This window comes from Nicotiana tomentosiformis, chromosome 7 (assembly GCF_000390325.3).
Source record: "Nicotiana tomentosiformis chromosome 7, ASM39032v3, whole genome shotgun sequence".
Classification (NCBI taxonomy): domain Eukaryota; kingdom Viridiplantae; phylum Streptophyta; class Magnoliopsida; order Solanales; family Solanaceae; genus Nicotiana; species Nicotiana tomentosiformis.
In genome coordinates this window covers 110009759-110032545 of record NC_090818.1, presented here as the reverse complement: position 1 = coordinate 110032545, position 22787 = coordinate 110009759, and the positions used below count along the sequence as shown (strand labels likewise).

The 22787-nt window shown below is 34.0% G+C and overlaps 1 protein-coding gene across 1 annotated transcript; it reads right to left on the bottom strand.

Annotated features, from left to right (window-relative positions):
- Positions 1-17085: 17085 nt before the first annotated feature.
- LOC104090001 (L-type lectin-domain containing receptor kinase IV.1-like) lies at positions 17086-19403 on the bottom strand. Its single transcript, XM_009595029.4, has one exon. The coding sequence runs from the start codon at positions 19256-19258 to the stop codon at positions 17261-17263; it is 1998 nt and encodes a 665-aa protein (XP_009593324.1). The 5' UTR covers positions 19259-19403; the 3' UTR covers positions 17086-17260.
- Positions 19404-22787: the final 3384 nt, after the last annotated feature.

Sequence of the window (22787 nt, the reverse complement as noted above, 5' to 3'; positions counted from 1 at the left end):
AATAATGCCTAAGTCTAAATTTTCTTCCGATGGGCATCCGAAACACCCCCGAGGCCCTCGGGACCTCAACCAAATATACCAACAAGTCAGATAACCCTATATGAACTTAGCCGAACCTTCGAATCACTCAAAACAACATCAAAATACCAATTACACCCGGATTCAAGCCTAAAGAACTTCTAATCTTTCAAATTCCACAAACGACGCCGAAACCCTCTAAACCACGCCCGATTGACCTCAAATTTTGCACACAAGACATATTCAACATTACGGACCTACTCTAACTTTCGGAATCGGAATCCGACCCCGATATCAAAAAGTCAATCCCCCGGTCAAACTTTTCAAAAATTTAACTTTGCCATTTCAAGCCTAAATTAGCTACAGACCTCAAATTCACAGTCCGGACATGCTCTAAGTCCAAAATCATCCAACGGAGCTAACGGAACCGACGGAACTCCATTCCGGAGTCGTCTTCACACACTTCTGATCACGGTAAAAAATTCTGAGACTTAAGCTTCCGTTTTAGGGGTTAAGTGTCCCGAAACACTCCGAAACCAGAAACAAGATCTCCCGGCAAGTCACATAAGCAGAAACAAATACAGAAAAAATAGTAAATAGGGGATCGAGGCTAATACACTCAAAACAACCGGCCGGGTTATTACAAAAACCTCGCTGGAAAAATTCAACACGAGCAATCACTGGAAACTACAATGTAGTGATGGATAGAAGGTGTTTTCTAGTGTAAATATTGTATAAGTAGTGTTTATATACACTTATACGATATTGTATAAATCTGTGTAAGTGTGTATACATGCGTACAATGTTGTATAAATTCTATATTTTTAATGTATAAGTGTATATATACATTATACGTGTATAATAGACATCCATGGAAGTTTGACACTTTCTTCACTTTTTCTTCTTTGTCTTATTTTTCTAGTATGCATTGTTACAGATTGTATATACAAGTTTATACAAAGTTATACATCATTATACATGTAATGCACATGTGTAGTTAAATCTAAAATTAAAATTTTTATATGTTCAATTTTATTTTTTCTCGAACAATCTATGTATAAATCGACTTTCTCTATTGATTTATCTGTCAAATCATGAACGTGCAACAATTTTTTTAATTTTTATTTTTTATTTCTGCTATTTGAAACTTAGAAAAGAATTTTTTTAAGGTTTTCGAGTTGCATTATATATGAATTTACGTTTTTTTGTAGCTAGAATAGGAACATATACAAACTTGGGGAGAAGAATAAAAAATTACCCAATTTTTGTGCTTAAAAATCTGCAGAATAAAAAAATAAGAAAAATGCTCATTTTTCGAACTTTGGCCAATTGTTGATGGGCTACAGATTTGTAAAGTTGTAACTGGGTTATTCTGCTGCAATGTATATTGGTGGACTGTATTTTTATGTAATTCTCCCTATCTTTAATACATAAAAGATTTAAAAAAGATATTTTCTTAAATTCAACATTGTAAAAAGTAATGAAGGTCAAATACCTCTAATAAATTGTACTATTACAATAGCCGTAGATTCCTATTCTTCAATACTCTTACATAATTTGGATGTATCCTTATTAAACTTGAAACTCCTAAACTAAACTGATAGTTACTGGACGATATCTTGTAATAGCACCATAACGAAGACTAAATCCTTGCTTTAACAATATCGCCTTTGTATTTTATTTCAATCAACAATTTTACCAACCAATATTCGGAGGTATTAGCACGTTGAGGTCAATTTTATTCACAAGGCACTTTTCATAATGATATCAATTCAGATAATTAGATCTTGATAATAGTGGATTGAATTTGAACTTTCAGTTTTCTTCTTTGCGTAAGAATTAGATTAAGGGTTATAGTTACTTTACCGTTCAAGTAAAAAAACTTATATGAGTAAAGCTTATTCAATTTTAAATTCTTAATTAAATATTAGGATACATAAAAGACTTAATATCTAAAATTCTAGTCAACTTCGAAGTGCTAAATATTAAAAAGTTAATTAAATAAATGTTTATCTAATGTGTAATATATTTTTAAAGAATAAAATATTCTTGTGGTTAAATCTTGCATCAGTTGCTACAAAGTTTGTACCCACGATATTAAACTTTTAACCAATACATATCCTAAAGAATTATTGAGTAAAGAAATAGAAACTCAAGAAAATTGTTGAGTTAAGAAATACAAATTTACCGGTACGAAAGTTTCTGTTCGTTCGAAGTTATAATCTTACCAAAAAATATATTATAATATATCTAATTTAGTTATCTAATTGAGAACAAAATGATTTGATATCTTTTAAATCTCAAAGGATGAATGAAACTACCGAAAACTTAAAAAGTTATAACGGAAGGATTGATGTACGAAAAATTATTATAAATTTTGATCGATTTTAAAATTTTAAATATTAGGACTTCTTAAATAATAGTTCAAATAAGGAAAACTTTAGTAAGTAAAATTTTAATAATTTCAAAGTCCTAAATATTAGGAAAATAATTAAATGACAATTTTGTCCAATATAAATTTATTTTCAAAGAGTAAAAAAGGCGACAACATTTCGCGAAAGATTTTTGTGCTTTTAATATAATATATATGTTTGTGTGTGTTATACGCTGACCGACCAATTTTATATTTTACAATATTCGTCCTGTATTAGTTTAGCCACCTTATCATCTAATTGTACCAAGACGAAATTCTTCTTCTTGAGTCCAATTATCATAAGTTGAGATAAAGAACCAAGCTTAGTCCAATTATCCCATAATTTTAATATTAAGTAAGTTCCTCGTCGCTTTAGTAAGAAAGTTTAGCTACAAAGGGTAAAAAGGGGTGAAAGAGAGTTCTAATATTAATTCTCTTCCAACATAAAATAACTTTTACTCTAACAGTATATTTTCACACATTCTATGTATTTTTTAGGGACGGTTACATATAGTTAGTCATCTAGTTAACTAGATAGCGCAACAAATTGAACTTCTATTCTATTATGTTCCGATACCAATTACCAACTGCAATGCAAAATAGTTCCAACATTATACGGTGCATAGTTTTGCAAGTTTAGTAGTATGATGTCCCTCGGATGTGGATACTGTTCATAAGCACATTGATAAAAAAAGGCCAAATGTAACGATCTGGCCGGTCGTTTTGAGTATTATAGCTCTGTTTCCCTATTTACTGTTTATTCTGTATTCAATTATAAATATGTGACTTGCCGGGGAGGTTTCAGAATGAATTGCAACACTTAGTTCCAAAACTTAAAACTTAAGAGTAAATAGTTGGCCGAATGTCGACTTATGTGTAAACGATTCCGGAATAGAGTTTTGATGATTCCAATAGCTCCGTATGGTGATTTTGGACTTAGGAGTGTATCCGAAAAATTATTTGAAAACACGTAGTTAAATTAGGCTTGAAATGGCGAAAATAGGAAATTTAAGTTTGGAAGTTTGACCGGGGAGTTGACTTTTTGATATCGGGGTCGGAATCCAGTTCTGAAAATTTTCATAGGTCCGTTATGTCATTTATGACTTGTGTGCAAAATTTGAGATCAACCGGACTTGATTTGATTGGTTTCGGCATCGAATGTAGAAGTTAGAATTTCTTAGTTTCATTAAGCTTGAATTGGGGTATGATTCGTATTTTTAGCGTTGTTTGATGTGATTTAGAGGTTCGACTAAGTTCGTATGATGTTTTAGGACTTGTTGGTGTATTTGAGTGAGGTCCCGGGGGCCTCGGGTGAATTTCGAATAGTTAACGGACCAAAAATTTGGACTTAGAAGAAATCTGGAAATTTTGGCCTTCTGGTGCAATTACACCTACGAAATTTTGCTCGCAGAAGCGAGCTTGGTTTTGTAAAAGCGGAATTGGCTTGGAAGGGGAAGGGGTCACAGGTGCGCACGCAGGAGCACAAAAGCGGACTCGCACCTGCGACGAGTTGATCGCAGAAGCAGAAGTGAGAGGGGAGGGGCCTCTTCGCAGAAGCGGCTTGGGCAACCGCAAATGCGAGGCTGCAGAAGCGGACTTCTTATCCACAGAAGCAGAGAGGACCTCGCAACTGCGAGACCGCGGATGCGGTTAAGTACTCCACATAAGCGAAAACGCTGGGCAAGCTACAAAATCAGAAGGGTCCGACATTTTTGTCATTTTGGACCTTTCAAACATGGGTTGAGACGATTTTGAGCGAGAATTCACGGAAAATCTTGAGTTTATTTACTTGTGATCATTATTAGTCAATAATATTGAATTATCATTGATTATTTCGACTATATTACGTATTTTTGAGGTGAAATTCGAGAATTTTGGCCTAGGGATTTGAAAATAAGATTTGAGGATTTGAAGGTCGAGTTGTGATCGGAATTTGATAAATTTAGTATGGTTGGACTTGTGGTTGAATGGACGTTCATAATGTGTAACTTTTGTCGGGTTCCTAGATGTGGGCCCCACTGGCATATTTTTGAGTGGAATTTCGAATTTTGTTGGAAAATTAGTATTTTCATATGGAATTAATTTCTATAATTGGTATTGACTGAATCGAATTAATTGTGACTAGATTCAAGGCGTTCAGAGGCCGATTCGCGAGGCAATGGTATATTGGAATTAAGAATTACACGGTTTGAGGTAAGTAATACTTCTAAACTTAGTTCTGAGGGTATGAACCTTGATTATACGTGTTATGTGATTTGTTTGGAGGTAACACACATGCTAGGTGACGGGCGTGTGGGCGTGCACCATATAAATTCAGACTTAAATAAACTCTGTGGAGTTGTATAATTAGAGAATCATGTCATTATTCGCATATCCTCCACGTGTTAGAGGAAATTGAGTTGAGACTCATGTTAAAGATCATGTTTAGAATACATGCCGATATTTTGGTACCCACAGGGTCGTGTTGCTGTTGAATTATTTGATTAAATTTATAATTTTGTACTCAGTCACATCTATCATTTGCATATCATATCTCAGTCTCTGTTGTCGTTCATTGATACATCATATCATCATGTCGGGTTGATTTTTTATGCCATGCCCGAGATACTGGAGATTTTGAGTGATATTTATATGATCGGGCTGCACGCCGCAACATATTTTATTTATTTATATGTGGATCTAATTATTATAGCTTGGGCTGAAGGAGCCCCTCCGGAGTGTGCACCCCCCACAGTGAGCGCGGTTGATTTATATTGAGGGATGGATCTTCCCTGGACATGGATCTTGTCCGAATTATTTATATCTGGGGATGGATCTTCCCCTGGGCTGGATTGGCCTTATATAGTACTGATTGACTGATAGTCAGTTGATGTGTATATATACGGGATGGATCTTCCCTGGGCTTGATTGACCATATACAGTACTGTGTGATTGAGTATTTTAAGATTTGTGAGTGCACGAGGTTTTCCGTGGAGGTGTATCACATACAGCATGTATATTGGCATGTAGATATAGAGATGCCACATTCCTCATATCATTCAAAATTTATCTATTTTTATTTGTACTGAGTTTAACTGTTGAATTGAAAAACATGCCTACGTTTCTGTACTAGACTATACCTGTTGAGCTCGTCACTACTTTCATCCCAAAGGTTAGTCTTGTTACTTATTGAGTTGGTTGTACTCATGCTACACTCTACACCTCCTGTGCAGATCAAGGTACTTCCGGACACAGCGGATGCTAGTGTTTGGAAGATTATTAGTTGGAGACTATCGAGGTAGCTGCTTGATGTCAGCAGACCTTGACTCTCTTTCCTTTTAGTTATTTGTATTGTTTTACATTTTCAGACAGTGTTTGTATTAGTCAGACTATGTTATCATTTATATGCTCATGTACTCAGTGACACCAGGTTTTGGGAGTGTGTTGTATATCCGTATGTATGGGGTTTTTTCTATTGAATTCAAATATTATGTTTTCAAACTTAAAAGATTATAGTATTTTATTGAGGTTATCAGCTTGCCTAGTATTGAGATAGGCGCTATCACGAGATGTGAATTTTTGGTCGTGACACCAAATACATAGACATGCACCGGAACTTGGCACCACTTTTTATTTTCACACTTAAAGTTAGCCTATTTACTATTAAACACTGGAACTCATTTCAACCTGTGCCAATTAAACACAAAAATACTGACTAACCAAATGGATTTGAGGAGATCTAGGTTGCTGATTTTGTGTCTGCTCAGATTACTGAAGATACGCATTGCAAAAAGGAAAGTTATCAATCTCTTAGATCAAGGAACAACCTAAGGACCATTCGCACGAGGAGATTCACTCTAAAAAAGGAAAGACCGGCAATCCAGATTCAAACTAAGGAAGCTCCACACTTATTCTTGGAATGAATCAAAACTGATTCAGCTCAAAGGATCAATTCCCGTGGATCGCAAATCTCTCAACGATCTACCGAAATCAGTCAAACTAGAGTTCGAGTATATATTGCAGATTATTGAGGAAGCCTCATACTTTGATCAAACCATCTTCATGCTCTTTTGTTCTACTCTAAACAAGCATTATAATCTAAATGTAGTTTACTGTGTAATCCGTAAAGAGAAGAAAGAGGGAAAAACTTTGGTGAGGCATTGCATCACAATTGTTACGAGTGTAGTGACACCTCCTTTTCCCGAAGGAATAAGGAGTTTTTTCAATTAAAGTGACATTAATCGAAATAGGATTATTTATTTAATTTCAGAGTCGCCACTTGGGATGATTTATGGTGTCCCAAGTCACCGATTTATTTTAAATCCCAAATCGAGGAAATTTGACTCTGTTCTAAAGTCTGCGAAACCAGAAGACCGGGTAAGAAATTCTGTTAACGCGGGAGGAGGTGTTAGACATTATCGAGTTCCGTGATTTTAGCACGGTCGCTTTAACCATACCTGGCCTAATTAGATTGTTTAATTACTCATTTTAGAACCTATGTGCTTTGACCCTTTTTACCGCTTTTAATTAAGGCGTTTTATGAAATTATCTTGAAACTAGTCACGTGTACGTGTACTCTTTTTGTTTGGTGTGCCAAAATCGTGTCACGCGTATGTGTACACAATTACTAACACTTTATTATTATTATTAAGATTGTTTGGCCAAAGTCGCGCGAATGCGTACTTTAATTTATTTGTGAAAATCATAATCACGTCACGCGAACGTGTACACAATTACAATAGTAGATTAAATGCGCGCCTAAAAGTATTTCGTAATCGTGTCACGCTAACATGTACATAATCACGATAATCTATTTATTAATACGTGCCTAAAGCATACTAGCGATTTGTGAATTGTTTGAGATTGTTGAACTTATGGAGTTCATCTATGGATAAAGTATAAACTTACCTAAATGGAATTAGAAAGATCAATGATATATCTAAATTATTGGAAGTGTTCATAGCTTAATCGAAGTGTTGAAGTCCTTGGGGGGCTCGATAGTTTGGGCCTCAATGAAAGGCATGTGTTTAAAATGATTTCAATTGCAAAAAATGCACCAGCCATATTGTTGTAAATGATTTGGCCGTGGCTCGTTAATTGTGGCCCAACTAATTCCAGCCTTCCCATGACCCATACAAGATTAAATGCAGTAGCTCAACATCTAACATCTATTTTAAGGCAATGATAGAGACGCCGAACAAAATACTCACACCATAACTGACCGAGCGTAAAGCTAAGCAAATTCGCGTCAGATTGTAGCAAATGGATTTAAAGCACGAGGACATGGCAGACCTTTACAATCACATGCCCTGACTTTGCATAAGTAGCGATAGCTATTGTCATGTTAGAGGGGAAACCAACTTGACTGAACTTAACAACAACAACAACAACAACAACAACCAGTATAATCCCACTAGTGGGGTCTGAAAAGGGTAGTGTATACGCAGACCTTACCCCTACCATGAAAGTAGAGAGGTTGTTTCCAATAGACCCCCGGCATCCTTCCCTCCAAAAAATCCTCCTTCTTTTTGGGTGACTCGAACTCACAACCTTTTGGTTGGAAGTGGAGGTTGCTTACAATCATAGCAACTCCTCTTGACTGAACTTAACAATAAACGTAAAATGCATTTCTACACCTAGTTCATTAGATCCGGTTAATAACAAGCTAGCCTATAATGTCCAAAATTATTAACTAATCACGCATTCCATGGCAGTAGAACACAAACAAGATTTCTTCAAAATGAAAAATAACGGAAGCATTAGTATTAAGCCTAATCTTCAAAGATAAAGTCAGTTACTCCAATCTTTTAACATAGAACCAAACAGACATGGACCAAAATTTTCAACAGCATTTGTAAACTGCACCACACACCCTCTTAAATCACTTTCTGATTATTTTATTTAACCTAACTCTTAAACAAACCCCCAAAGCTAATTAACTATGGCTCTTATCACATTCAAATCAACACCCAAAATAAGATAATAAAAAAAGCAAGGGATGAACCTGAGATGAAAATCTTTTCAATAAATTCGGCTTCAGATGTACAATCAAGAGCATCCGTCAATGAATTAGAATTAGATGAGTACAACGACCAAAACTGAACCAGAAATCAAAAGCTTGAACCCCAAACGACACTTCACGTTCGTCAACTCCAAACGCCTCAAACGCAATCCATTTTTGAAACAAGAGAATTGAACTCAAATAGAAAGAAGAAAATTCGAGTATTTTTTGTGTTTTCTTGGAATTTAAACTGAAACGAAAAACCTGAAAATTGCAAAAAAGGAAAGAAAACCTAGAACCTTTTTTTCTTGTTTTTTCTTCTCCGAAAATCTATGAAATTTTCTCTCCAAAACGTTTCCTCTTTTAACTTATGAAAATCCAAACCTTATATAACTCTCCCCCCCCCCCCCCCCCCCAAAAAAAAAAAATCTCGAACCTTCTCCCCAAATCCAAAAATCCTCAAATCTCTTTTGTGAACGAATAGATGGCTGGGATTGAAAATTAGTGTGGGTGGGCGGACGAGTCGTAAAAATGGGCTGGCGGGTCAGGTGGAGGAGTGGGTTGTTGGACTAGGCTAGGAGGGCATATTCTCTTTTGGACTTCTCAAATGAAACAAGGAAAAGACTGGCCCAAGCTATTAAGTTTCACTTCCAAAAGAGTATAAAATATATTATTAGACTAACCAATCCTAATTAACTCAAATAAAACAGTATTATGACAGAAAACTCTCTTTAGTATTTTTCGAAGATTATATGAGAATAAAAGTAGAGAAAAGTTGATTAAAATGGTGGTAAAATTAGAATAATATCACTACAAAAGGACAAATGACCTCAACTTAAATAGAAGTATATAATAAGATAAAATTGAAACTATTTTCTTTTCAGATTGTAATTGGGGTGAAACTAAACTATAACTCTATAAAAATCGAAGTCAATTTAAATAAATATCAAAAATACTAAAATAACTATCAAAAATACTAAAATAATTCGAAGACATGGTTGGTCAAAAATTGCGTGCTTACAAGTGTAACCAAAAGTGAGTTGGTGTTCGGAGATAACATCAACACATTTGTACGAAGTTATTCAAGGAGCTTTGAAGAGAGAACACCCTTGCAACCCAAGGAAAATGGAGTAGGATTCACATTGAATCTGAACCAGTATAAAATTTTTGGGTATTTTTAATTTCTGCATTTTACTTCCGTCTTTAATCTTATCCTGCCATTACTTTCAGTCGACTATTTGGGAAACTAGTCAAGTCCTTAGATATAAAAAGAAAAATTGGCAATCCCCCCCCCCCCCCCCCGTACTTTCATTTATTTCTAGATGAAGTACAAAGAATTTAAAACAAAAATGAAGCTATGAAAATTCTAACTCGTGATATCTAAAAGAAAACAGAGAAGGATCAAAAGGGCTATTGGTATTGGATGAAAGAGAGAGGGTGATGGTTGGGGGGGGGGGGGGAGATTAAGAAAAAGGAGTTTATATACTATAGATATATGAATTTTGTAGAATTAAAATCCTTATAACAGTAAGAGAGGAGAGGGTATTTGGTAAAAAAATATTGGGGGAGGAGGGGGTACTATGACATATGGCATTTTAAATAAGGGTTAAAAAAGATTCAAAATTTAAAAATAAGAAAATGAAAAAGGGTGAAAATTGCTCCAAAACTATACAAAATAGGACAATTAAAGGTAGGCAAAATAACTTCAGAACATTAAAAAAAAATCAGTTAAAACTTTAATACAATTTGGCTTAAGTTATATTTTAAAGTCATCTAACTTTACAGAAATACAGAACAAAATTTCAGCTCTAAGAATGCTGAAATTCAACAAATACAGAACAAAACTTCAGATCTAAGAATGCTGAACTTTAACAAATACAGAACAAAACTTCAGCTCCAGGAATATATTTTAAAGCCATCTAATTTCACAGAAATATAGAACAAAACTTCAGCTCCAAGAATGCTGAAGTTCAGCAAATACAGAACAAAACTTCAGCTCTAAGAATGCTGAAGTTCAGCAAATACGAAATAAAACTTCAGCTCTAAGAATACTGAAGTTCAGCAATTACAGAACAAAAACTTCAGCCAAAATATGTTGTAGTTTTTACAAATACAGAACACAAATTCAACTCCAATAATGTTGAAGTTCATCAAAAACAAAACAAAAACTGCAGATAAAAACATACTTTACTTATACAAAACACAAAACAAAACTTCAGCTCCTAGAATTAAGTTATCCTTAAAGTATTATAAACTTCACACTTTAATAGCATCATCTATTTAAGTCTCAAAATTTTTAAAAATTTCAATGTCTCCAAAAATCACTGAAGAATATATAGAATTTTCATCAAAAACACAAACACAGTTTCAAAAAACCTAAAAACACTAATCGTAAAAGTAAAACCTACAAAACTAATGCACTGATTAAAGTAAATCCTAGGAAACTATTTTACCACAAATAAAAAAGGAAAACGATTCAACTAAGATTACTATCAAGAAAAAACCCATAATTTAAATCATAAAACTAGTCCTAAATTAAAACCCCATATAAAGTTAATACAATGTACAAAAGAAACCATTAAAATCGTACATGTGATTATACTTAATGTTGTTAAGGAAGAAACCGTTGCAAAATCAAGAAGACTACAATGCCAAAAAACGTTTGATTTCAGAGAAGAACAAATCAAAACCGCGAAGAAGGAGATAGAGACAAGAGACAATATACCATATACTTGGAGAGAAAGTAGTCTTTTACTAAAAAAGGACAAAATCGTCTTTTTAAAACGCTTTTAACCAAAAAAAAAAAAGGGTACGCATGCAAAAGAAAAAATAAAGCGGGTACAAGTTAAAAATATGTGACCAAATAGGACGCCCCATACAATTTGTACGGTATATAGTATATGTGAATTTTTTTTTGGCCTGATTTGTTTATATTTAAACTTTATTTGTTAGGTAACTTGGAAAAACACTTTATATTACTTAATGTCATTATTGGAACACGAATAAGCATTATTTCTTGTATCTTCTTTTTTGGTTTGTTTTTCTTAAACTTATCATTTAATGTTTTTATAGTATGCATTATGATCATTCTTTGGATTATAACTCGATCTTTGGGGGGAGGGGGGGGGGGAATTAAGAGAAAAGGAGTTTATATACTATAGATATATGAATTTTGTAGAATTAAAATCCTTATAACAGTAAGAGAGGAGAGGGTATTTGGTAAAAAAATATTGGGGAAGGAGGGGGTACTATGACATATGGCATTTTAAATAAGGGTTAAAAAAGATTCAAAATTTAAAAATAAGAAAATGAAAAAGGGTGAAAATTGCTCCAAAACTATACAAAATAGGACAATTAAAGGTAGGCAAAATAACTTCAGAACATTAAAAAAAAATCAGTTAAAACTTTAATACAATTTGGCTTAAGTTATATTTTAAAGTCATCTAACTTTACAGAAATACAGAACAAAATTTCAGCTCTAAGAATGCTGAAATTCAACAAATACAGAACAAAACTTTAGATCTAAGAATGCTGAACTTTAACAAATACAGAACAAAACTTCAGCTCCAGGAATATATTTTAAAGCCATCTAATTTCACAGAAATATAGAACAAAACTTCAGCTCCAAGAATGCTGAAGTTCAGCAAATACAGAACAAAACTTCAGCTCTAAGAATGCTGAAGTTCAGCAAATACGAAATAAAACTTCAGCTCTAAGAATACTGAAGTTCAGCAATTACAGAACAAAAACTTCAGCCAAAATATGTTGTAGTTTTTACAAATACAGAACACAAATTCAACTCCAATAATGTTGAAGTTCATCAAAAACAAAACAAAAACTGCAGATAAAAACATACTTTACTTATACAAAACACAAAACAAAACTTCAGCTCCTAGAATTAAGTTATCCTTAAAGTATTATAAACTTCACACTTTAATAGCATCATCTATTTAAGTCTCAAAATTTTTAAAAATTTCATTGTCTCCAAAAATCACTGAAGAATATATAGAATTTTCATCAAAAATACAAACACAGTTTCAAAAAACCTAAAAACACTAATCGTAAAAGTAAAACCTACAAAACTAATGCACTGATTAAAGTAAATCCTAGGAAACTATTTTACCACAAATAAAAAAGGAAAACGATTCAACTAAGATTACTATCAAGAAAAAACCCATAATTTAAATCATAAAACTAGTCCTAAATTAAAACCCCATATAAAGTTAATGCAATGTACAAAAGAAACCATTAAAATCGTACATGTGATTATACTTAATGTTGTTAAGGAAGAAACCGTTGCAAAATCAAGAAGACTACAATGCCAAAAAACGTTTGATTTCAGAGAAGAACAAATCAAAACCGCGAAGAAGGAGATAGAGACAAGAGACAATATACCATATACTTGGAGAGAAAGTAGTCTTTTACTAAAAAAGGACAAAATCGTCTTTTTAAAACGCTTTTAACCAAAAAAAAAAAGGGTACGCATGCAAAAGAAAAAATAAAGCGGGTACAAGTTAAAAATATGTGACCAAATAGGACGCCCCATACAATTTGTACGGTATATAGTATATGTGAATTTATTTTTGGCCTGATTTGTTTATATTTAAACTTTATTTGTTAGGTAACTTGGAAAAACACTTTATATTACTTAATGTCATTATTGGAACACGAATAAGCATTATTTCTTGTATCTTCTTTTTTGGTTTGTTTTTCTTAAACTTATCATTTAATATTTTTATAGTATGCATTATGATCATTCTTTGGATTATAACTCGATCTTTGGGGAGGGGGGAGGGGGGAGGGGGGGAGAATTAAGAGAAAAGGAGTTTATATACTATAGATATATGAATTTTGTAGAATTAAAATCCTTATAACAGTAAGAGAGGAGAGGGTATTTGGTAAAAAAATATTGGGGGAGGAGGGGGTACTATGACATATGGCATTTTAAATAAGGGTTAAAAAAGATTCAAAATTTAAAAATAAGAAAATGAAAAAGGGTGAAAATTGCTCCAAAACTATACAAAATAGGACAATTAAAGGTAGGCAAAATAACTTCAGAACATTAAAAAAAAATCAGTTAAAACTTTAATACAATTTGGCTTAAGTTATATTTTAAAGTCATCTAACTTTACAGAAATACAGAACAAAATTTCAGCTCTAAGAATGCTGAAATTCAACAAATACAGAACAAAACTTCAGATCTAAGAATGCTGAACTTTAACAAATACAGAACAAAACTTCAGCTCCAGGAATATATTTTAAAGCCATCTAATTTCACAGAAATATAGAACAAAACTTCAGCTCCAAGAATGCTGAAGTTCAGCAAATACAGAACAAAACTTCAGCTCTAAGAATGCTGAAGTTCAGCAAATACGAAATAAAACTTCAGCTCTAAGAATACTGAAGTTCAGCAATTACAGAACAAAAACTTCAGCCAAAATATGTTGTAGTTTTTACAAATACAGAACACAAATTCAACTCCAATAATGTTGAAGTTCATCAAAAACAAAATAAAAACTGCAGATAAAAATATACTTTACTTATACAAAACACAAAACAAAACTTCAACTCCTAGAATTAAGTTATCCTTAAAGTATTATAAACTTCACACTTTAATAGCATCATCTATTTAAGTCTCAAAATTTTTAAAAATTTCAATGTCTCCAAAAATCACTGAAGAATATATAGAATTTTCATCAAAAACACAAACACAGTTTCAAAAAACCTAAAAACACTAATCGTAAAAGTAAAACCTACAAAACTAATGCACTGATTAAAGTAAATCCTAGGAAACTATTTTACCACAAATAAAAAAGGAAAACGATTCAACTAAGATTACTATCAAGAAAAAACCCATAATTTAAATCATAAAACTAGTCCTAAATTAAAATCCCATATAAAGTTAATGCAATGTACGAAAGAAACCATTAAAATCGTACATGTGATTATACTTAATGTTGTTAAGGAAGAAACCGTTGCAAAATCAAGAAGACTACAATGCCAAAAAACGTTTGATTTCAGAGAAGAACAAATCAAAACCGCGAAGAAGGAGATAGAGACAAGAGACAATATACCATATACTTGGAGAGAAAGTAGTCTTTTACTAAAAAAGGACAAAATCGTCTTTTTAAAACGCTTTTAACCAAAAAAAAAAGGGTACGCATGCAAAAGAAAAAATAAAGCGGGTACAAGTTAAAAATATGTGACCAAATAGGACGCCCCATACAATTTGTACGGTATATAGTATATGTGAATTTATTTTTGGCCTGATTTGTTTATATTTAAACTTTATTTGTTAGGTAACTTGGAAAAACACTTTATATTACTTAATGTCATTATTGGAACACGAATAAGCATTATTTCTTGTATCTTCTTTTTTGGTTTGTTTTTCTTAAACTTATCATTTAATGTTTTTATAGTATGCATTATGATCATTCTTTGGATTATAACTCGATGGTTAAAGTTGAATTCTTGCAAATAAATTCTTCAGTATTGTGCTTATAATATTTTGCTTTCTTACAAATCAAAATAATCTGAGAGATGAATACTATTGATACTTCAATTCTTAATTATCTGCATATGACTTAGGTGCCCATACCTCTTTCCAGGTTTGTTTCTTAAGTTAAAATGTTAATACTTCTAACTTCATTTCTTTTTTCGCATGATGAACTGAATTTTTCAATAATACTATTATTTCAATCATCTTATCCATGAAATAATATGAATAGATAAAGATGAGAATGAAGATAGATAGAAAAACTTAGAGCAAACATAGTTACAAATGGATACCAAAAACCAAAAATAAGTAAACAAAAATAAATTTAAAAAGGTAATGAAAAGTTCCCTAAAGAAAGTTTCTAAAAAAGTGTAAAAAATGAAACATGATATGCAAACGAATATTAAAATGCATCTATTTTTTTGTCAAATGCTTCCAGAAAGTTGAACTTTCTTTCTTCGTTCTACTGTTATTTGGAGGAGGATGAAAATCTTAGTGCCAAGTTTTATATAGTACAAAGTGAGGTAATTACTTCGATGAGCAATTATTTTGTTGAGATTTCATTTGTTTTAAACTTTAAACTTTTGATTTTCGAGTCGTTGTTCTACCTTTACGATGGTTGAAGAAACTGAAATCGAGCACAAAAACTTGATTACTCGCGCATGTATAATCATGCCAACACGAGACTGATCCAAATATACTAGAAGTAACGGAATCTCGACGATTAAGCCATTCAAAGACATGCAAGAAAGGGCTTCTTCTTCTATTGAAAAGTTAAATAGAATCTACATTATCAATGAGGGTTGTGGTGGAGTGGTAAATACCAGAGGTCTCGGGTTCGAGCCTTGAGTTTGGAGTTGCCTTTGTTAGGGAGTGCTTGACCCCCCAATGTGGGAGTTCCTGGCGCGAATCCGAATTTAGTCGGGCTCCAATGCGGGTACCGAACATCGGGTGGGAAACCAAAAAAATAGAATCTACATTGTCGCTTTATAAAAGAATTACAATTTTTCCTTTGGTTATTCAGTTTATAAATCAAAAATATTTTTAAAAATATTACTCCCTCCGTTTCAATTTAGATGAGATAGTTTGACTCGATACGGAGTTTAAGAAAAAAGAAGAAGACTTTTGAAACTTGTGGTCTTAAATGCTTAAGGGGTAAAAGCTTTGTGGGGCTGGCATTTGGGTGATTATAAAAGTTTCTCATTAAGGGTAAATGAGTAAAATAAAGAGTTTAAAGTTAAACTATTTCCAAATTTAAAAATATGTCATTTATTTTGGAACAGACTAAAAAGGAAAGTAGCTCATCTAATTTGAAACGGAGGGATTTCTATATATGAAATTGTTAAAAAAAATATTTTCATTGATAAGGGTACACGCTCGACGCGCATATCCGGAGACTAGTACTATACTAAAAGCACGAAAGACCTTAGCGAAATATCGTTCACCTTTTTTACCCTTTTAAAATATAGTTCACACTAGACACAATAGTCATTTGATTATTCTCCTAGCTAATATTTAGGTGTTTGAATTAAATCAGATTTATTATTTTTAGCTCTTATTTGAATTAACTAAGGAGTTAGGACTTTAAATTCATTAAAAATTTACCTAGAATACATATAAGAAAATACTAAATTAAAACACTTTGTTCCAAAGGCAATACCTTAATTTACTTTAATGCTTATTTCCGTCAACTAGATGAAAATGACTTTTTTGGTAAAAACAAAATGCTAATTACAGATTTTTTTTGACTTTAAGAAAAATAGGAATTAACTTTGAAGCTAATAGGGTTATGTCGATGTTGACTCATTAAATGTAACTTAGTCTTTCCTAGCAAATGTCATACTTTAAATTGATGCCATTGCCTATTGAATGATGAATTTTTTCTTAATTTAGAACTATGTAGTGATTTTTGTCAAAGTACACTAAATTACAATCACATCCACGGTTATTTTCTTAGATCCGACATAGTGATTGATCAATGGAAATAAAATTATCTGCTTTTGAAGTCTTCTACGTAACTGAACTTACTTTTGGAAGAAATTGTGGAAAGTATTAATTTCCCCATTCTCCAATCAATTTGGAAACATTTTTCCAGCCCTGGAGGATTTTTCAAACGGGCAGTTGAAGATTTAGAAAGAAATTCAGAACTTCTTTTGATGTAATTTTCTATGTAGCGAATAAGGAAAATCTAATTAATTTTCATAAAGATGACTGAGTAAACCAAGTCCACAACTTTAAGTTGAATATAGCTAATATAACTAGTTTTTCTTTACTAGGAAAAGAGAAAAATATTAAATATTTGTTACATATGATCCAATGTTGCCCACAGCTTAGTGCATCAGGATACCCCAAGTCATCGACCGCCGGAGAGAATGGAGTTTGTATCAGAACAAGGGTAAGAAAGTGACTTGTCAGCAGAGGATGGATATGACATTGCAAAATGATCAAACCCTGCTAAAGTTAAGCTTGTATTTGAAGTTTGCATCAGTGATAATTCTGGCAAAGGCAGATCATCTTCTAAATATAGCAACACTTGCCTCATACTTGGCCTAGCTGCTGGTTCTGTCTGAGAACAAACTAGTCCAAGTTTTAACACCAACTCAACCTCGTCTTTAACATAATCACCTCCCAAATTTTGATCAATGGCTTCAAGAATATCACTTCTAGTCCAACAAGAAAATACATAATCAACCAAAACAATGTCCTCGTCCGATACTCGTGGATCTATTGGCCTTCTCCCACAAGCCACTTCAAGCAAAAATGCACCAAAAGCATATACATCACTGCATGTTGTAGCCTTTCCAGTTCTAGTTTGTTCAGGGGCAAGATAACCTACTGTTCCAACTACATGTGTAGTGTGCGGATCGCTCCCATGATCATACAATCTTGCTAAGCCAAAATCTCCCAACTTTGCATTTAACTCACTGTCTAACAACACATTACTAGCCTTTACATCTCTGTGAATTACAACTTGTTCCCATTCTTCGTGCAGATAGACTAGCGCTGATGCTACGCCTTTAATGACACGAAATCTTTGGTTCCAGTTGAGAGCACATCTTGGTTTGTCATATAGAAACTTATCAAGACTTCCATTAGGCATACATTCATAAACCAAAAGCAACTCTCCTTTTCTCCTGCAATAGCCTAAAAGTGGTACTAAATTTCTATGGCGTAGTCGACCAATACTAACAATTTCTGCTACAAATTCCCTCAACCCTTGTTTTGATTCATGAGATACCTTCTTGACTGCTATCTCAAGTGCAGAATTAGGTAATATCCCTCTATAAACTCTGCCAAAACCCCCATAACCTAACAACTCTTTGTTTGCAAATCCTTTGGTTGCAATATAAAGATCTTTGTACTTGAACCTATGAGGGCCATATTCAAGCTCCCAATCTTCAAGCAATTCAGCAAACTTTCTTTTCCTTCCTACATAATAAATTAACACAGAGAAGGCTATTACTACTACAACTGCTGATATCAAAGGCAAAGCAATCAACAAGAGTTTGGATTGTTTCTTCGGTCCAACTCGAGGAAGCTTAGGAAGCCTAGAAAGATCAAGCCCTTGAGTTATTCCATTCATTCTGAAGCTCCATCCAAGAACATATTGTGTTGAAACAACTGAGCCAGTGGATCCAGAGAAGCCAATAAGCATGGTTTTATTTAAAATTGGTGAAAGATCATAGGATATAGACAAAAGAGGAACATTTGGTTTTGCCATATTCATTGGAGCCAATGTGACATTAATTTGCTTAGCCACACCATTATAGTCCACCCAAGCTTGCATTGGCTGGCCACTAGCTAGAGTCATGTTATTGAGTTTGACACTATTGCTAGCATAATAACCTGCTGTCTTTGAATCAACGGATTTTAATCCGTTGATGTCAATTCCAACATGGTTACCATCAATATCATTGAATTCTCTGTTTTGAAGGGTATCAATCTCCACCGCGAAAATATGGTTGGTGACTTTGCCAGTAGTGTTATCATTGAATAGGCCTAGAAATGGGCTTGGAAATGCATCTACTAACCCTCCTACAGGTGCAATTACAAAAGCCATGCCATGACCAGGCAAAACTGAAGGTACTATAGCAAAGACAAAAGTGGTAGAAAAAGAGAAATTTGAACCATTTGGTAAGTTCTTGAAATTTATTGGTGTAGGATAAAAAGCATGGCCCTTTTGCAGCCGAGAAGTATTTGTTAGCTGTAATAAGCCTTTTGATGTCAACTGTGCTATGCCATCAAGACTCAAGTTTGCTCTATTGAAGCTATTGTAAGTAAATCCAAGATCTTCAGAGGTTACAAGACCGAAAAGAGCAGCCATAATCAAGGCCAAGATCTTGAAAAACATGGCTAAAAATCTTTCAACAATTTCACAGAACTCAGATTCAACTATACTTAAGTACTTTTATAGAAGGTAAGTAGATGTGATGATTGAAATAATGGACACCCTTTATGCCAATTCATATGTTTTCTTCGTTGTGGTCCTAAATCTAAGTTAGAGTGACCCAACTTATTTTCTTGGTTGTGATAAATGACAAGTACCGGAAAAACAAGAAGTCAAACTTTGTGGGGATGTATTATTCTTCATTTCCAACTATGTGGCCTGGCCTTTTTTTTTTTTAGTTAGCTGTGTAGAAAGAATACGTGATTATTTTCGTACGAATACGTGAATGGACTGATTTATGCAAGTTTAAGTCGGTAAAAGAAGAAAAACAAAAGGAGAAACAGGAAAAAGAAAATGCCTATCCAATATTTGAGTTGTCAAGGCAAAGGCGGCATAGACAAGATTTCAAGTTTATGAGTTCGGGATTCTAATCGTTTTAAGTTATTGGGTTCTAAATTAATAATTTATACATATTCAATAGATTGTTTAAGACAAATACATGGTTCAAACCAAAACTACTGGATTCGGCTGAACCCACTCCGGATACTCTAGCTCCACCCTTGTATCAACGTACCCTATTACTTACGTTACAGAGCCTAGCAATGTTCATTGTTTGGTGGTTGGTTTAAATAGCTAGGAAATTGTAATGTGACTTTCCTTTCCCTTAAGACAAAAATTCCATTTTAGAAAAGGACCTTCACTTGATGTTTAGCATTATTATTTCCTAATTTTAGTACATGCATTTCTACAAGTCTTCTATCCTATTATATGTGCTAAAACAACCTTCCCAAGATGGTTAAGGTATGGAGTTAATTATCTCAAGAGATGATTTCAACTTTAGTGCTTTGGCCATTCTTATCATAATCAGATGCTTCTTAGTTTGTTCACATTTAATGGACTTAAGCCTTCTTTATTGCATATGAAACAAAGGCTTAGATGGCCAAATAGGTATACCAATTCCTCTTCAGCCTCTTATGTCTTCACGTCAATATTTGTTGATTGTTTGTTATCATCAAAGCATAAAGATTAGTGACACTCGAGTCCTATGTTTTCTCTTTTCCATTATTTTTTTCGGACCAAGATTCAGGGCACTTGTTGCTGTAAAATCACGTTTAATATCACCGTTTAATGAGTTTGTAGTAGAATTTTGAAGTCTTTTTAAGACAAATGGATTGTTATAACTTTATTCCTTTATTAATGCATACACACTGAAAATGATGAGTTGCATTTTGATTGGAAAAAGAGTCGATAATCACAATGAAAGGATTTTGGACCTTAGATAGGTTCTCCCCTAGTTAAATCTTACGCCCCTTTGACCATAATGTTTTTTTTCTTTTTTCAAATTTTTTTACTTTTTCCCGAAATCAATGTTTAGCCATAAAATTTTCGATTTTCACTTGAAAATGAATTTCGAACTTTTTTGAAAATTAAAAACTCCACAAAGTTATTTTTCAAAATTTTCGTTTCAGATCACTCATAAAAATTCAAAAACAGCCCAAAATTATATTCATGTCCAAACATAACTCTAATTTTCAAATATCATTTTCATTTTAAAAAATTCATTTTTTTTTCGGAAATTTTACATTTCTTGTGTGCAAACGGCCACTTAGTGTCACAACTGACAGATCACTATGATATTTTTCCTTCTATAATAGGATTGTGTCTATATTGACTGTGACTCAGTCTTTCCTACTAAATTCTACGTTGACAGTGACAGGACTTTCGTAAGAAATGTCATACGTTAATATTGACGTCATTGACTGATGGAACTAAGTGATTGAAATCAAATTTGTTTACCCTTAAAAATGATAACAATTGAATTTGTACGCGAGTTTACGGATATGTGAATTAATTCAACAGAAGTGATTAATGACGTTAGACAAGCAAATAAAAATTAGAATAAACAACCAAACCAGTGATGAGACTGAATTCGGACTCGGTTAAAGGCTTAACGAGAAGCTCGCCTTCGATTCCGAACCAATGCTTATGAAGAACTTATGAACCAAAACAAGAACTTTGACAATCCTTTAGAAACAGAGAAAGATAGATGTATATTGCCTTGGTATGCGTGTTACAGAGAGTGTATTGAATAATAAGCATCCTCTTTATATAGTAGGGGAGTTTTACTCTAAGTACAATCCTAAGAAAGGTAAAAATCTTCCTTTTCGCTAATCACTGATATGTCGCTGATACGGGCCGAGATCCCACGGATATCACGGCCCTTTGTTAATCATGTGAGGTCGTTTGGTAACGCTTTCCGTGGTCTCGTCATTCGAATTAGGTTCGAAGCACAGTCTCGATGGCTCCAGGGGAAGGTGTTTTATCCGGACTTTGATACGGCGGCTCCCCGCTTCGATTTAGATTCCACGTTGTTATGCCCTCACTTCGTTCGCCCCACCGGGAAATCGGGGTGTTCATTACCCCTGGTTTTACCCGTATACAGATAGTCCCCTCGTTTCTCAGAGAGCAGGTTTGCCGAAACGATGAGATACGACAGATGTTCTCCGGTTCCTTCTCCTGTACGTTATAACAAAAACGCCGAAGAAGCCGAAACGTCCCGTCAGTCACATCGTTCTGACTTCGGACACGTGTCAACCATCGACTGGTTGCCTCCGAATGCAAAGCGCCACGAACTTTTTCTATAAAAGCTTCTGTAGCTTTTTCTTTTCCCACTTTCCGGCCTAGCTCCTACCTTCGAACTTTCAAGTTATTATCAACTTTCTCCAAACCTTCATATCTTCATCCTTGTACTTCAACTTTCATAGTGATTTTCAGGTTTTTACCCAGATTTCCTTCAAATCTTCACACTCTGTTTTTCATCCTTTAAACTCGTTCTTTCAAACCTTCGTATTCTTTCTTTAAATTTTCAAACTTCTCTAGATAACAATGGCTAAAATATCCAAATTTGTTCATCAACAAGTTGCCTCTTCATCTTCCCAACTGGCTGTCGGTACTGAGCCGGTTGCTCCTGAAGTAGTTTCTCTCGAAACAGCTTCTCCCGAGGCGGTTGCCAACGAACTGGCCCCCGACCCTCCCTTAAAAATGTTTATTCCCGGGAGCTGCTCAATTGTAGATGACTTTAAGGTCGATAAACCCTCACGCAAACAGGAACGGGCTAAAGGAGAATCAAGGTACATATGCTCCGTGTTCGAAGACGTCCTTCCCGTGTTCCGAAATGACTGCAATTGGGAAGGCAAGAATGTAGTAATCCCCGGGCCCGAGGACACCATTACTACCCACGTGGAGGGGTACTTAAGTGTTTACACTTACCCCTTCACACTGGGCCTGGTGGACCCGATTGTTCTAGATTTTTGCAAGATGTATGAGGTGTGCCTTGGGCAAATCTATCTATCTCTATGGAGGATCGTGATCCTCCTTCGTTACTTTGTGAACAAAACCGAGTCTCGTCAGTTCACCATCGATCATCTACTCCGTTTATAAAGTCCCCAAATTTTCAGATGAGGACTAATCAAGATCACTCGTCGGGCCAGCA